The sequence below is a fragment of the Lucilia sericata genome, unplaced genomic scaffold, assembly GCF_015586225.1.
Source record: "Lucilia sericata isolate MDLA Ls3-8-SP2 unplaced genomic scaffold, ASM1558622v1 Contig000484F_arrow, whole genome shotgun sequence".
Taxonomy (NCBI): domain Eukaryota; kingdom Metazoa; phylum Arthropoda; class Insecta; order Diptera; family Calliphoridae; genus Lucilia; species Lucilia sericata.
In genome coordinates, this window is record NW_023994499.1 from 240,398 (window position 1) to 257,807 (window position 17,410).

At 31.3% G+C, this 17,410-nt stretch overlaps 1 protein-coding gene across 1 annotated transcript in view; it reads left to right on the top strand.

Moving 5' to 3' along the window:
- Positions 1–17,410, top strand: part of LOC119605426 (muscle calcium channel subunit alpha-1-like) — a 310,164-nt gene that overhangs the window by 236,097 nt on the left and 56,657 nt on the right. The window contains exons 12-14 of the mRNA XM_037958526.1: positions 2,032–2,280; positions 2,814–3,473; positions 3,542–3,942. Coding sequence (XP_037814454.1) covers positions 2,032–2,280; positions 2,814–3,473; positions 3,542–3,942 — 1,310 coding nt within the window. The remainder of the gene's footprint in view (positions 1–2,031; positions 2,281–2,813; positions 3,474–3,541; positions 3,943–17,410) is intronic.

Here is a 17,410-nt window from a genome sequence, read left to right on the forward strand (position 1 = left end):
ACTTTCAATATTGTTGGAAATTTTCTTGCGACAAAAGGTTTTCATTTTCTCCAACAAGTTTTTATTCATCCCAGTAGCAAAATCATCAATTGCTAAAATTATTTGCAGTCACAATATATTTTGTGTGTACATTTAAGTGATTTTCGGAAGTGGCCTTTATATGGAAGCTAGGACCAATTGTGGAATTTCTTATATAGGAACTAGTAAAAATTGTGGACTGATCCGGAAAATTTTTCACTGAGTGATTTATGTATATCTACATATATACAAAACATATTCACGTCGAGTTATACCCTTATAGCTTATAGAATTATGCACATTTAAGTGATTTTCCGATGTGGACCTTATATGGGAGCTATGACCAATAATGGACCCATCCGGAAAAAATTCCGTAGAGTGATTTATATATACATAAAGCACACTCATGTCAAATTTTATACCAATAGCTTTATTTACCAATGAAGTGATTTTCGAAGGTGGACCTTATATGGGAGCTATGACCAATTGTGGACCGTTACAGATATAAGTCGGTAGTGTGATTTTAATTTAGTGTGAGATTAATACCAATATACATATTTGAGGAAGTTATTAACGATAAATTAATATCCCGGAATATGTACCTTTGTATGGGGCTATGGGAAATTTTGGATCGATTGTTACAATTTTAAACATAATTAATCTCTAGATAAAAATAATCTGTGACAAAATTCATCGAATTATCTTTGGTAGTTTCTGAGAAAACTACTCAAGAATAGGGAAAAAACTTATTGTTTTTCGAGGTAGTCTGAAATTTTGACTCATAAATTTTTAAGTTATGAACCGATTTTGATGATTTTCAAAACTGTTTAGGACAACAATGAGTATTCTCAGTGAATTTGGTGTTTTAACCAGATAGACAGACGGACATAACTAAATCGACTCAGAATTTCATATATACTTTGTTGGGTCTCAGATGAATATTTCTTGGTGTTACACACGGAATGACAAACTTAGTCAGAGTCACATCAGATCAGCAGTTTCCATCTTACTTTGTTATTGTTTTATACCAATCGTGTAAACACAAAAAATACATATAATTCGACTTTTATTCTCTTTTTTGTCTTTCTTGTTGTATTAATATCTGTTACAAAACATCTTCGAAATTACGATATATGTATGTATAGTCTTCCAATAAATGTATCCGAAGAATCCAAATTTAATTTGTCTAATTTTAATTTGTCTAATTTTAAAATTTAAGAAATGTCGAAACCCTGAGACCAAGTTTTCTGTCTCATTCTGTTAAATTTGTAATAAATTCTGAACGTCATACCTAACTTGTAAATATTGTTTATAACTTGTGAAATTATTGAATCCACAACTACCTAAGGATGACGGAGGTAGTTAAATGTTCATAATTAGCCTGATTATCTCGAATCCAAGATGTGATGAAGAAAGGTCAGATTCGAATTCAGCGAAGCTTAAGTCTTAAGAAAAGTATACTTTGTTCTCTGAATTAAAAATTTTTCAGCCTGTGTAATTGTAATCAAAAGATATGCTTAATAAGCAATCTGTTTGTTACAAAACTTTCAAAGTTTTATAATCTAGAAGGTTTTCTAAATGTTTTTATTATAACCTCTTAAATCAGCCAAGCGCAGAAAGAGAGACGCTAAGAAACTGTTATTGTAGTGGTGAGAAAATACTAAAAAACACTTAGAAAAAATATTGCCTAATTACGCTTGTTGTGATCAAATTTCATAACAAGTAAAATAGTAAATTTTACAGATAAAATATATTCAAAGAAAAGAAAAATGTATATTTCTTCACAAAGATTTTATTTAAAATGTGTAAAAAAAAGTATTAGGCTAAATGATAAATAAAAACGTAGTTTATTCTTAAAAAGCCTAACCTGGCAACACTGTCTATGTTTGAACGAAACTATGTTTAAAAAATGCAAATATAAATATTTTCTAATAAAAAAAAACTATTCAGTAATGTTTAACTGTAGCATACTGTGATTATTTAATATAATATATTTTTTTTATATTCATACAGGTCTTTGGTAAAATCGCACTAGACGATGATACGGCAATACATCGGAATAATAATTTTCAAACATTTCCGCAAGCAGTTTTGGTGTTGTTCCGTTCGGCAACCGGTGAAGCCTGGCAAGATATTATGATGGATTGTTCCCCACGCGATGAAGTAAAATGTGATGAAGAATCAGATTCTCATCCAGGAAATTGTGGTTCCAGCATTGCTTTTCCCTATTTTATATCATTTTATGTTCTTTGCAGTTTTTTGGTAAATTTATTTAACGTTTATACAGCGTTGCCAGATATATAAAATTTTGTTATAAAATTGAAAAGTTACATGGGGAATTTCTTTATTTTCTTTATTTTTCTGTTTTTTGCTTAAAAGAAAACTTATACAATTTCCTTAAAGGGCTTTATAGTCCCATAATGGGATGCGAGTGGGATTCATCAAAAAAAGTATTTTTTAACTTTTATTTTTTTTTTTTTTCAAAGTTTGGCACTTAATTTTCCCCTATTTTTCAAAATAGACGTTCTTGTTGTATTTGTTTTAATCAAAAGAAAGCTTACACCATTTCCTTTAAGAGCTTTGTCCAGTCCGTTCCAGCAGTTCTTCACCGATAGAGCTGATTATTTGTATCTGACCTACAATCCAATAGTACTAACTTTAGTGCAAATTTCGTCGAAATCGATTTTTTGAGTTGGCTCACTTGACATGAAATTCCCCATATATTAGTTAAAATTAAAATCTGGCAACCATCGCCAATAATGTATTGATTATATAATGTTTATTTAACTTTATAGATTATAAATCTTTTCGTTGCTGTTATTATGGATAATTTTGATTACTTGACAAGAGATTGGTCCATTTTGGGTCCCCACCATTTGGACGAATTTATACGTTTATGGAGTGAATATGATCCCGACGCTAAGGGACGGATCAAACATTTGGATGTAGTCACACTATTGAGAAAAATTTCTCCACCCTTAGGATTTGGAAAGTTGTGTCCTCATCGCATGGCTTGCAAAAGATTGGTTTCCATGAATATGCCCCTGAATTCAGATGGCACGGTATTGTTTAATGCAACTTTGTTTGCTGTAGTACGCACATCATTAAGTATAAAAACAGATGGTAATATCGATGATGCGAATGCTGAGTTGCGTGCAACAATTAAACAGATTTGGAAACGAACTAACCCTAAACTGCTGGATCAGGTTGTACCACCGCCCGGGAATGACGATGAAGTTACGGTAGGAAAATTTTATGCTACCTATCTTATACAGGATTACTTCAGGCGTTTTAAAAAACGCAAAGAGCAAGAAGGAAAAGAAGGGGTATCAGAAAATAATACAGTCACTTTGCAAGCTGGTTTGAGAACATTGCACGAAGTATCGCCTGCTTTAAAGAGAGCAATATCGGGTAATTTAGAAGAACTTGCTGAAGAACCGGAACCAATGCACAGAGTATGTATTAAATAAATAATTAAAATAAAATCAATTATATTAAAAACAAGAACATTTCACTGTTTTAGCGTCAACATACCTTATTTGGTAGCGTTTGGTCTTCCTTCCGTCGACATGGTGATCAGCAAAAAACTCACGTAAATGGTAATATTGGCGGAGGACCAGGTGATATGCAAATGAGATCCGATGATTCAAATTTAGAAGGCGATTACATCTATGATTCTGTGCACTGTAGTGTGGCTGACGGCATTAACCATTTAACCAGAAACTTAATGCAGACAAGAGTTAATCAAAAGTTGACAATTGCCATTAACGGCGTGAACAATTTAAACAACAACATGAGAGATATAAAGGCTAATGAAGAGTTGCGTTCTTATAGCGAGGCAATTTCTATGAGACCTCTAATGATGAAAAGTGGTGCTGGAAGTGTTAGTGGTTTGAGCCCAACATCGATGTTAGAATCTAACGAGTAAGTGAACTGTGGACTTTTAGAAAATAGTTTATTTTAATAATTAATTTTAAAGAACGTTTTGTGTACAAATTAAACAAAAAACATTCTGCACCTTCTTATGTTAAGATTAGAGATTTTGCAAAAGGGAGCATTACTATAGATGTCGCATTACGAAAAAAGCATTACATTTTCACATCCTTAACATTAAACAAGTAAGAGTGTAATATTTGACACTGCCAAATCATTTCTACCCCTTCGCCTTTTCGTTTATATGTTGTCTGGAATACGATATGGGAACTACGATTTTTATATCTTTTAATTAGTGATGTTACGTATTTCAGTTTAGCGAATGCGAACAATAACTATAATTTTTCGCGAATATGAATATTTAAAGTGAATTTCAAAGGGAAACATAAAATTAATGCATTTATTTTAATGAAAAAACATGACAGATGTTTCCCATTTTAACGTCGTGCTTGAGCGAACATATACTTTAAAGTCAGCTATGGTCAAAAAAGTTTGATTTTTTCAACGGCCGTTTCAAATCTCAAAATTTTTTTTAAAACTTTGTTAAACAAATTTTTTTAAGAAGAACTCATGGGGATTTATGAACAATAGATAAGGAAATAAATCAGTGAAAAACAAGTAAGAAAGTATAGTCGGGCATGACCGACCATATGATACCCTACACCAGTTATGAATATCAAATGTGATTTATTTTTCATAATAAAGCATCAACTTCAATATTACCTTGTTCCGATATATTTAAGCAATTTATGGATGAAAAACAAATTTTCTGAAAGAGGCTTTATATGGGGGGCTAGGGGCAAATATGGACCAAGCCCGATAACATTTTGTGAATATATTTATATTTATATTTATATATATATATATATATATATATATATATATATATATATGTTTATGTTTATAAGTTAATTTTGGACATTCAAGTAATTTTCTGAAGGGGGACTTTGTATGGAAGCTAGATTCAAATGAGGCCCAATCTTTATGAAATTTGGCAAAGTCATCAAAGCTTATATAAAAACCCAATATACCCTCCCCACTAATTAGATCAATACTTCTTACAGTTTAGCTGTACCTGCGATTTAAACTCGGCGAATTTCGAGAAAATCGGTTTTTTGTAATATTTTAGAGAATTCGTATTAATTCTTTACTGTTTTACGTTTTAAATAAAACATTTTCAGTGTATTTAGTAAAGATATTGTAAAATATATATCCGAAGTTTTATACAACTTGGACTTTCTTAACGCATAAACTGTGGAGTTCAATGGTAAAATTTTGCAATATTTGTGAATTCTCAGTATACCATATTGAAATATTATTCAATAAAAATTACTGAAATTTTTAGTACGAAGTCTTATTTTTTTAAATAAAGGCGAAAAAGTAAAATAAATCCTCTAAAACACATGGGACAAATTTATCCCCGAAATTCAAAAAAGCGTAAAAACGCTATCAACTTTAATATTGGTCTATATAATTAGAGACATAACAGAAATATTTTCAAATTTTAGTAATGAGTATTGTAGGTAATGTAGTTATTTCACACAATACGTGGTAATGAGTGGTCTTTACTAATAAAAATATTTCATTTTTTTGGATAGGATTTGTAGGCAGATGTATAGAGCGTATGTCTAATAAGGAATTAGTTAATGGTTTTAAACCTAGTCGATATTAGAAGATTTTTGAAGAAATATTGATTTGTACCTTTGTGTAAAAACTATTTCAAATAGCACGATAAAACAACTTGTTAATGGAGCTTTGGGTAATAGAATAGACTAATAAACACAGAAAATAACTGTAAATCCGGTATTAAATCAGGAAAAGTCGGGTAAGCACATTTGTAACCAGTTATTAAGTAAAGATGGTTTATAATACTCGGAAAATACTTTGGTTAAAATGTACGACAGTAAATAATTAATATGTATTCTCGAAAATACTACAAAAAATGCGATTTTCCCGAAATGTTCCGGGTTCAAATCGCAGGTACAGCTAAACTGTAAGAATTATTGATCTAATTTTTTACAGTTTTATTATCTATTGTCCACAAATATCCATGAGTTCTTCTAAAAATTTTAAAATTTTTTAAAGAAGTTTCAAAAAAAACAGAAATTGGAGAATTGAAACGGCCGTTGAAAAAATCAAACTTTTTTGACCATAGCTGAGAACAAGTTTGCGTTATCGTATAAGAAAAAAGCTAATATTTTAACTAAATGGTTTTTTTTTACAATATATCCTAAAAAATTTAAATTTTTTTGTCACATTTCGAATTCATGTGCTGTAGGACACGTTTATGGTCTGGGGAATTTGCCTAATTTTTGTATGACATAGTTTTACAACCCAAAGAACGACTCTAGAGGGGACGGCCTGTCGAAATTGTTTTTTATACCCTTCACCTTCGTAAGAAGGGTATATATAAGTTTGTCATTCCGTTTGTAATTTCTATAATATAATTTTCCGACCCCATAAAGTATATATATTCTGGATCCATATAGGTAGCGGAGTTGATTAAGCTATGCCCGTCTGTCTGTCTGTCCGTCTGTGTGTTTGTTGAAATCAGTTTTTAGAGGACCCCAGATATCGGCGAGATCCGAATCTTCAATAATTCTGTTAGACATGCTTTCGAGAAGATCGCTATTTAAAATCAGCAAAATCGGTCCATAAATACCGGAGATATGAGCAAAAATCCGAGACAACCTCTGAAAATTTCATAAAAAAGACAATTTTTTTCATGCTTTGATATAAGCAACAACAGCAACACTGCTTATTCATTGAGTATTTCGTTTCATATGTTTGAATGGCTGTGTGTTTCATTGCCTTGTGTATATTGTTTTTTAGTATTCAGTTTCGTATGTTTTGATGTCTGTTGGTTTCATTGCGATGTGTATTTTGTTGTTGTTTTTTTTTAGTATTTCGTTTCGTATGTTTGGATGCCTGTGTGTTTCATTGCCTTGTGTATATTGTTTCGTATGTTTGGATGCTGTTGGTTTTACTGCCTTATGTATTTTGTGTGTTTATTTCGTTTAGCGTTGTTGTTCATTTTGTTTTGCTATTACTATATTAATGATATAGTCGGGAAAATGAAATAAATTTAAATTTTATGAAATTGATATTTATTAAATACACTATGGTGAAGGGTATATAAGATTCGGCACAGCCGAATATAGTACTCTTACTTGTTTATTTTATTATTAAGAAAATTTTAAATCAGTATCAGTATCTCAGAAAATATAACAGTTATAGTCCTCAAATTGTCGGAGCCATTTTAGAGTCAATATGGTTATATGTATAGGACAAAAAGTGGGCGGACTAGCAGCAGGGGGCGTGGCACCTCCCATTTTAATTAAATACAAAAATTCGTTTATCTTGGAAACTATTGTAGTTAAAATCTAAAAATTTTGCACGAAGAACTTTAATATCCATAAAAACATTTTGGGTAACAAATTGGCGGACTACCAATGGGGGTGGTGTGTCATAATGTCCAGTGACATTATGTCCATAGACTTTATGACACACTATAAAGCGACATAATGTCCATCGACATTACACGTTTTTAAAATGTCGTAATGTCCATGGACATTCAAACTCTGGTGTATTTCGAACACCGGCTTCGCTAAATTAAGCCTTTTTTGATAAATGGACTCTTTGAAATACATGGACATTATGTCCCATTGCTCATGGACATTGTGACACTTTTGAAATTGTCATAACGTCCATGGACATTATGACACGCCATCCTAATGAGGGGAGCTGCCCCACATATGAACTAAATACAAAAAATATTTTATCTGGGAAACTAATAGAAATAGATTCTTAAAATTTTGCACGAAGTACTTTCATATTCATCTAAACATTTCATAAGCTATTTGAAACCCATCTAAATAGTTTCAGAGTTTTAATACATTTTATTAATAGTTGCTATATACACCTATGGAGTTAACTTTGATCAAGTCTATGGCCAATCCGAACCAAATTTCGCAAAATGATTTATCGATACACAAAATATACTATATTGAATTTTGTCCATATACATATACTTGTATGTTAATGAAATATATGGGGTAAAGTGACTTAAGGAAATGGATCTTATATGAGAGCTTTGACCAATTATGGACAGATTCAAATATTTTTCAGAATGATTTATATGTACATTCAAAAAAATACACATTTCAATTTTTATAGCGATATCTCTTTTTGTCAATGAAATATGTGCGGCCAAGTATTTTTTGGAAATGGACCGTATATCGGAGACCAGACAAATTATGGCCCCATCCAGAAAAAAAATAAGGACGGACATAGCTAAATTGACTCAGAATTTTATAAGGTCATGAATATTTATACTTTGTTGGGTCTCAGATGAATATTTCTTGGTGTTACACACGGAATGGCAAACTTATACAGTGGTGGACATAAGTATTCGTTTCTCTGTATACTTAAACTTCTATAAGCTGGAATTTCTACCTGATAGAAAAAAAAAACAAAAAATAATATGTGTTGCAGACTTCAATGTCTTTTATTCAATATAAGATAAAATTCAAGAAAATTAAGAATCAATAAATATTTTTAAATAATTTTTTTATTATGTGGTACACAAATTTGTGGGACAAAACTATTCGTTTTGTGTGCTTTAATAACATAAAACTGTAAATTTATTACTAATTAATACTTGGTTTGATATCCTTTTTCTTTAATGACGTCCTTAAGACGATTTGGCATCGAATTAACTAATTTTCGTGTAGTATCCTCTGTTATTTTCTCCCATTCTTCCATAAGAACACTCTTTAGCTGACTCTGAGATGAAATGTGGTGTTTCCTTATTCGCCTATTCAAAATATCCCACAAATGTTCTATGGGATTTAAATCCGGTGACTGTGGAGGAGTTTTCAAGGTATGGGGAGTATTGTACAGTATCCAATGTTTCACAATTTCCGCCGTATGTTTAGGGTCGTTATCTTGTTGAAAATAATAACGACCACTCAAGTTAAGTTTTTGAGCGCTTTTGTTCAAATTATTCCGCAAAATGTCCAAGTACTGTTCCTTTTTCATAACACCATCGATAAATACCAATTCTCCAACACCTCCGGCAGCCATTCACCCCCACACCATAACTGAGCCACCCCCATATTTTACGGTACTTTAAATGTGCTTCTGTTCCAGTTCAGTTCTCTGTTTTCGCCACACCAAAACTCGTCCATCAGACTTGTAAATATTAAATTTACTTTCATCTGACCATATAACAGAGTCCCAAAAATCATTTTCTTTATTAATGTATTCTATTGCAAAATTTAATCGTTTTTCTTTGTTTACTTTTGTTACGCATGGCTTTTTTCTACATACTCGGGCGCTATAACCAGCTGCATGGAGCGTTCTACGTATAGTTCGAGGATGAATTTCCTTACCAGTTAACTCTTTTAACTCAGCAGCAGATGTTGTCTTTGGATTTTTGTTGACAATTTGAATTATTTTTCGATTTTCTCTCGAAGTAATCTTTTTGGGACGACCTTCTCTTGATATTATACTGGATATTGTAGATTTGGATCTTTTTACGATTTCTGATATTTCATTGATTGTTTTATTTTGATTTCGCAAATTTATTATAATTTTTCGTTCTTCCACAGTAGTTGCTTTGCCTTTTCTTCCCATTTTGATATTTAAATCGAAAACAATTTGCTAAAAAAAATACTTTTTTTCTTAATCCACGTATTAAACGGTAAATTTTTAAATTATCAATTTTAATACGCAAAAATTTTGGCGTTGCCACCATTATTTTGCAAAAAAAAACAGCTTAACAAAAAAACGAATACTTTTGTCCAGCCAAAAAAGGTAGTGGGTATTTTAAAATTAAAATTACATTTAAAATCTTTGGGACTGGTCTGTGTAAATTTTAATTTTTTGCAAGGCAGATCTACCAATTAAAGTTATAAATAGCAGGAAAAGAAATACCACATAATGATTTTCCGCCTTAAAATAGCATAAAATGAACACGGATCTAAAAAACGAATATTTTTGTCCACCACTGTATATACCCTCTATCACCACTGATGGTGGTGGAGGGTATAAAAAGAAGAAACAGTTGTTTCGATGTGTTACAAACGTAATGACAAATATACGCCCCATCGTTTTTGATGGTGGCTATTAAACCTCTGCATGGGTATACTTGTTCTTAAATTCACAGTACTGCATAGCATCAAAATACACGTACACTATTGTGAAAATATTAAACAAGCATATGCAGGATGTGTAGGTTCGAACAAATGAGTTACAATCACACACAACTTAATTTAGAAACGGAATATTACTCGTCTCGCTCGTTGAGAGTTGTGTAGTGTTTGATATAGTTAGCAGTGTGACCAGGTCTCAAAAAATGTTGCGGCTAAATCCCATCCAAAATAATGCTAGAAAAAATGCTAAATTAAGTGTTTTAATGAACAATTCATATTAATTTGTAACTTTAATTCATTGTAATTTATAACAAGTAAGGAAGTATATTCTGCCGTGGTTGACCATATGATAAACTACCCCAGATATGAGTATAAAATGTGATTTATTTTTCGTAATAAATCATTTATGTTGAATTGTACCTTCTAGGGCTAGGTAAAATAAAGGACGGACTTTAACCATTTTTAAAAGGTTTTGTCATTGGACCAAAAAAGCATACGTGCCAAACATCATCAAATTGTTTTGATAATTTCAACCTGTCAGACTTACATGGCTTAATCGATTCAGAAAATGATTCTCAGCCGATTAATATACTCAAACGTAGTATAGTGGTGTAGGGTAAAAAAAATTAAGTTCCGTGGCATTAAGATAAAACAACAGAAATGCTAAAAATTATTTCAATTTTTTTTTTAAATTTAGCAATTATGTAAAAATATTTCTGAATGTAAAAATTACATTAAAGCTCTATGAATTACACTAGTTGCTCATGATATAAAACATATATGGGTTTTTGGAAAGAAAAGTTTGATGTTTCGAGTTTTAGTTTTTTTTATATAAACAATTTTATTTGTCTTCCTCAAAACACTTTAAAAATGGTTTTCATGTCACAAAAATGTTGAAAATTCCGTTGAAATAATCTTAAATCTCGGTGAATAGATGTCAGGTTTATAACTCATACTTCCAAGATTTTTTCGGAAAAAATATAAATGAGAATATATGAATGAATTATGAGAATTCAAATCCGTTAGTTTGTAATTCTGGAATAAACAGTCAAAAATATTTTAAAAATGTATGTATTTTTTAATATAACTAAAAATTTGGTAAAAATAAAAAGAATAGAAGTAGGATAAGAAAGTCCAAATTTTATATAATTTATTTTTTCAATGCTCATTTTCAATAAATTAAGGATGATAAAACCTTTTTATCTCAAAATTTTGGAGTATAGGAAAAAAATAAAATTTGTTAATTAACCATCATACATAGTTTTTTCTAAAATTATATGTTTCATTCCATGAGCAAACAAAATGTATTAGTTTGTAAAATAACGTTATTTACATACATATGGGAAATTCTCTTTTTTTAATTTAGATTTTGGGGTTCAAAAAAATTATGAAATTTTTTTAATAGCACATCAACGATATTTTGTGTGGACATTGTCTAACATCTTAGAAGTACAATTATCTTCTCGTGAATCATTTTTAGCAAAAGCCGCCAAAGTTAACAGTTTAAAAAAATTCCCAAAATTAAAGTTTTACATGAAACTCGAAAATATAAGCGTGGATATAACCCACAACGAAGGACCCAAAATATAAATTAATTTAACCCAAATATTTTAAATATTCGTGGATAAATTCGCTTTTTAAGAGTTTTTTTCAACCTCTTCAAAAAATATTTTTTATAAAACTAAGTACACATTTTTTATAGACTATTTAACATGATGTATTAATACATTAATTTACAATCATTAACTAAACAAATTTTGCATTTATGTTTGATAGATTTATTTATGCATATTTATTATGCATATATTCGAATGCATTTTTTTAAAATTGCATTAAATCCAAATGGTTGTATTTTTTTGCGAACGGCTCATAGATTTTGCTTAGACCTCATTAATTTGAATTAGCGGGAAGGGTGTGCTGCGTTTTCTGCACACGAGAAACTTTGATGCAAATATTTTTGTGGTTAGACAATAACTGCTTGTTTATAATTATTTTCTGCTTCCATTTCTGAATTTAAATGAGTAAATAATATAAAAACCGTTAAAATGAAAATCTATATAAAGTTTGGAAATAAATGTCATACACATGACTGAACTTTTTTCAATCCATTTAATGCAAAACCGTACTTTTTTCTAACGGCTTATCGATTTTGGTATAAGCATCATTTTCAGCTACCGATTAGTGTTAAGTGTTACCAATTTTAATTAGCGGTTTAGGTGTGCTTCGTCGAATTATATTGTAACTCAAGAAACACCACGTTTTCGGCTAAAGAGAAATTTTGATGAAATTTTTATTGTAGTTAGCATTCCCCCGGGGACATGTTACCTTGGCGAGACCTCCGCCTTGGTGTTATTGCAATCCCGGGGTATAAAGAGGTGGCCAATACCTCCAGTCTGACCGGGACTGAAAAGTTGTTTACAGTCTACTGCCTGGCTTAGTCCTTGCATAGATTGCCAGAGGTCAGATCAGAGCACCGCATAATCTGGTACTACGGGTGGCCAGTTGCCCGCAGGACTATGTCCTGGCTGGTCAGTTGGTTGAGGTTCCTTCGGGATCCACGTAGTGGCTGTGGTTTAAACCCAAATTCGCGGGAAGAGTAAGTTGCGGTTAAAAGACTGATGCATGATAATAGTCAATATTTCGGTATAAGTTCGGTGCTGTTGCCGAAAACAACAGATACCCCACAGAGGAGTGACTGTGGGACTAAGCGTTGGAAATGGGTTGGAGTCAATTGTATATGATACGGAATGAATGTAGAGGTATGCGGGCCTCGTCCACCCGTATATCTAAATGAGTGTGTCGTATGTTTTTCTCTTATGAATGTGTCGGATAAATGAGAAGTGTGCTGGGTTTAATGATGATGGATGAAAGGTATCATATACAAGTGATACCGATTAATTTTCCTTCCTTGTCCAGATATGTTCAGAGTATACTCTGTTCATATCAGAATTACCACAGCGTGTCACTGTGAGTAAGAACAATGTCTACGGCTTATTGATGGATCGTGCTTCGGACCACCGGTTACGTCTCTAGGTGCTGTTGCCGAATCAACAGAGCCATAGTAGTGTGGTTGGGCGACATTATGTCGGGGTTGATTGAGCTTGCTCATGACACCTGTCTTTTCCCAACGCGACTACTTTGGCAAGAGATTAGATAGCTCGAGTACTCCAGCAAAGTACTTGCGCATGGACCGGTCATAGACAATGTGCAAAAATTGCCACCTGAGTTCTTCATTGAAGAAAAAGGGGCGATGGTAGACCGTTCTCAAGTCTACCCTGTGGATGAAAAAGACCACCGTGAGATAAGGCCGACACGGCAGGTGCTCACGTTAAAACTCTCGACAGTCTGTAGTTAGCATATCCCTTCTTATCTACCATTAACAGCTTTTTTCATTTCTAAATTTAAATGAATTATTAATCCAAAAAACCGTAAAAATGAAAATCTGTTCGGTTAATTTAAGTTTTGTAAAGAATTTATATATTTACATGAATGAACTTTTTTACACTTTTTTAATGCAAAAACGCGGTTTTTTCGAACGGCTAATCGACTTTCGTATTAGCATCATTGTGAGCTACCGGTTTATGTATAATGTCCCCAATTTAAATTAGCAGCTTAGGTGTGCTTCATCGATTTTTGTGGTGAAAGAAACCCCGCGTATTCAGTCCACGAAAGGCCTTGATTGAATTTTTTTGATACAAACCAATCCTTTCCATATAAAGATTGATTACTGATAAAATTCAGAATTCAGAAAAAAGTTAAAGATTTGCAATTTTTTTGTATTCGCTCTAAAATCTAATATGCTAATATTTTATCGCGGCTTTATGATTTTAACATGTAAAATTGAAATCATAAAAATATCGCGATCACGCGATATTTTGGGTATATTGAAGTTACGCTGTTAGTTTGCTTCGCGAAAAAGCCCTTTTTTCGAAACTTTCACGTTTGTTTTTCCAATATTTAAGCTTCTCCCGCAGTGATACCTTCTAGAGCACATTTTGGAGATATACATCAAACGACGCGTAATTACAATGTCTACCTTTTCTCATTTATACATTTTGCATAACCGAAGAGCCGCAAATATACTATCCAAAAAAAACTGCAAATTTTGTAAAATTGTATAAATTTGGTTTCAAAACATTGCGACCACGTAATTCTTTACTTATAAATGGTACAACAATTAAATAAAGACTATAGTCATTCAACAAGTGTATATACATAGCTTACATTAGCAAAATTGACTTTCTAAGTTGTAAGCCGCCCTCATAATATCAAAAACTTGAAAAAATACTACTTGGTTTCAATCACATTTTTGAGAAATTTTAACTTTGTGTGTTTATTTCTCCAACATGGAACTACTCTCGACCACAAAATTTAATATGTATATTCTTTCAAGTCTTGTGAATTAAAATTCGTCATCACTTAATTTTCAAAATACTAAACGAAAGAAATAATGAATAAAGTTGATTTCTTAAAATCTAAAACAAAAAAAAAAAAAAAAAAAGAATTTCCCATATATATTTTAAAATTTGTAGAAATATATTAAATCTCTTGAATTATTTCTAGCAGCTCGAATTTAACAAAGTATTGGGTTCCAGAAATATATTTTAGAATACAACATTTTAAAGTATTCACTTGTATTGGCGAAAATAAAGCTTTTAAAATAGTCCCTCGATAACTTCAAATAACAAATTCTACTTTTATGTGAAATCGTAATTTTTAAGTTATTTATCTTCATGAATCTTTTTGCTTTATTTTAATTCAGATTTTTCCCGGTTAAAGCTATTTCCAATATAAATCTTTTCTGGTCATCTGGGAACATTTATAGAACAAAATGTAATACAATTTATGGTTGCAAAAATTTGTCTTTTTTGTTTATATACTAAAATTGCAAAAAAAAGCTAAAAATGCTAAAAATATTTTATAAAAATGCTAAATGCTAAATTAAAATTTTACAGCTAAATCAAAATAAAAAATGCTAAATCTAGCTGCAAAAATGCTAAAATGGTCACACTGATAGTAAGGCAAAAACATCTTAATGATAGCAAAAAATCTCGAAATCTACGACTGTTCAGTGCGATCAGTTCGAACTTTTACGTACAGACACAGCCTTTATGATTTCCGGCAATTTACATGTACACAACACGATCGTAAACAAACCTCTTAACAAGGGCGTAAAAAGTACAAAAATTTTATTTAGTTGCTTCAAAGCATTCAACAAAGCATGTTGATGTCGCTTTGTTTCAGAAATTGCAATTTATTACAAATTATGGAATTTATTACAAATTATGGAATGCATATGAGTGAAAAAATTTTAAAAATATTTTATAGCTATTAAATTGTTTGCATTTTGTCGATTAAAATTAAACTCTAAATTCTACTAATTGTATTTTATTCTTGAAACAATGCGTTTTGTTTAAATTAACACAAATTCTATAAAATCACTTATAAGTTGTCTCGAAACATTTCGAAACAGATCATACATTATTCCGATCGGTTTTTCACTCTACTCTATTCAACTCTATTGTCTCTGTTTCTTTTATATTTCTTTGCTTTTACACTTTTATTGTTGTGTGTGGATGATCAACTGCTTTTTAAACTTCGGCCGCACTGTTGCCAATTTAGCTATTTTCTCGTCAAATCTAGCGATTTTTAATCCCATTTTGCGGGGAAAAATATGATTTAGCTATTAGCGGGAAATCTAGCAATTTTTCTTTAGATTTTAAGGCATTTTTATTCATTTATATTTTGATAATATCGCTTAAAAGTTGCCACGAATGACGATATTTACATATATGTATGTATATAAAAATATGCATTCAATGTTATTTGAGTTTTAGCTGTGTGTATTATACTTATTTTGAATGTTCTGAAGAACATAATTAGGAGCAAATATTTGTGCGTACAGGTAAAGTTATACGAAAAACTTTAAAAGGGGTATATTTTGTTGTACTCAATTAAAAAACGAATATTTAATTATTCTAGTCTGAGTGATATGATAATAAAATTTACCATAATTCTAAAAATTAGTGAACATTGGAAATAAGTGACGAAAGGATCGATACATAAAGTCCTAAAAATTTACAACATTTCTAAGGCGTATAGGGCTGCATATCGATATTGCAGATAAACTTCCCGCAAAAGAAGTGTATAATAATAATCTTGGGTGCCCTGGTAGGCTAGTTGGTAGTGTGCTAGCCTGTCAGTCTGGGGGTTGTGCGTTCGATTCCCAGCAGAGATCCTGGTCTGCTACACTACAACGGTCGTATGGTTATCGTCACCCTGCTGGGTAAATTAGGTTAGAATATAATTTCTAATTGTATTGTAATGGAAAAATAAATAATACTCGTATGCCGAAAATAAAGGATCGATCCATAAAGGCCAGCATTTCGAAATTCAATTTATCTTTACAACATTTCTAAAGCAATCTGTATAGGGTCGCATATCGAAATTAACCTCAACTTGACATTTTTCCTAACCCAAAGTGAAAATATTTAACATAAAGAAAGATTCTCTTATGTGTTTGTTATAAGATGTGTTTGTATCACTATCCCATTCCTGCGTATGTATAAAGATTTTAGCGATAAATCGCTTACTTTTTAGAATAATATAAAAAATCTGAAAAATTTAGCTAGTTTTTTTTAGCTATTTCTTTTCAGAATCATATAATAAATATTATTTTGATTTATCGCTAAATTTTTCAAAATGTATTGAATTTAGCTATTTTCTAGCTATTTTTCAGTCGACTTTAGCGATATTCCCAGTGTGCTTTGCTACCCTAAATACAAATAAAAAATCCACTTTACGATTCTTAAAGATTCTAACTGTAATAGTTTCCCAGATATGTATACGTTTTTTGTATTTATTTCATATGGAAGATCCTAAGCCAGAATTATAGCTCTAATATTTTCCCATTTATACGAAGTTTAAAATTTATCTCATAAGGGAGTTACCCCGCCCCAATTTCTAGTCCGCCACAAGTGTTCACAAGAATGTCAATGCAAAAATTTAGAATTCAAACTCTAATAGTTTCCCAGACATACAAATGTTTGTATTTAATTCATATGGGAGGTACCACACCCCCAATTGCTAGTCCGACAATTTAACACCAAAATGTTAACATGGATGTCAAAGTTCTTCGGGCAAAATTCGGGGATTTTGTTTTTAATTCATAATAGAGGTGCTACGCTCCAATTTCTAGTTCGGCAATTATCCCCCAAATTGTTCATATGGATTTTAATGTTGACCGTGGAAAATCAGCAAAATTGGTCCACGAAGTAAAAAGTTATGAGTAAAAATTACTACCA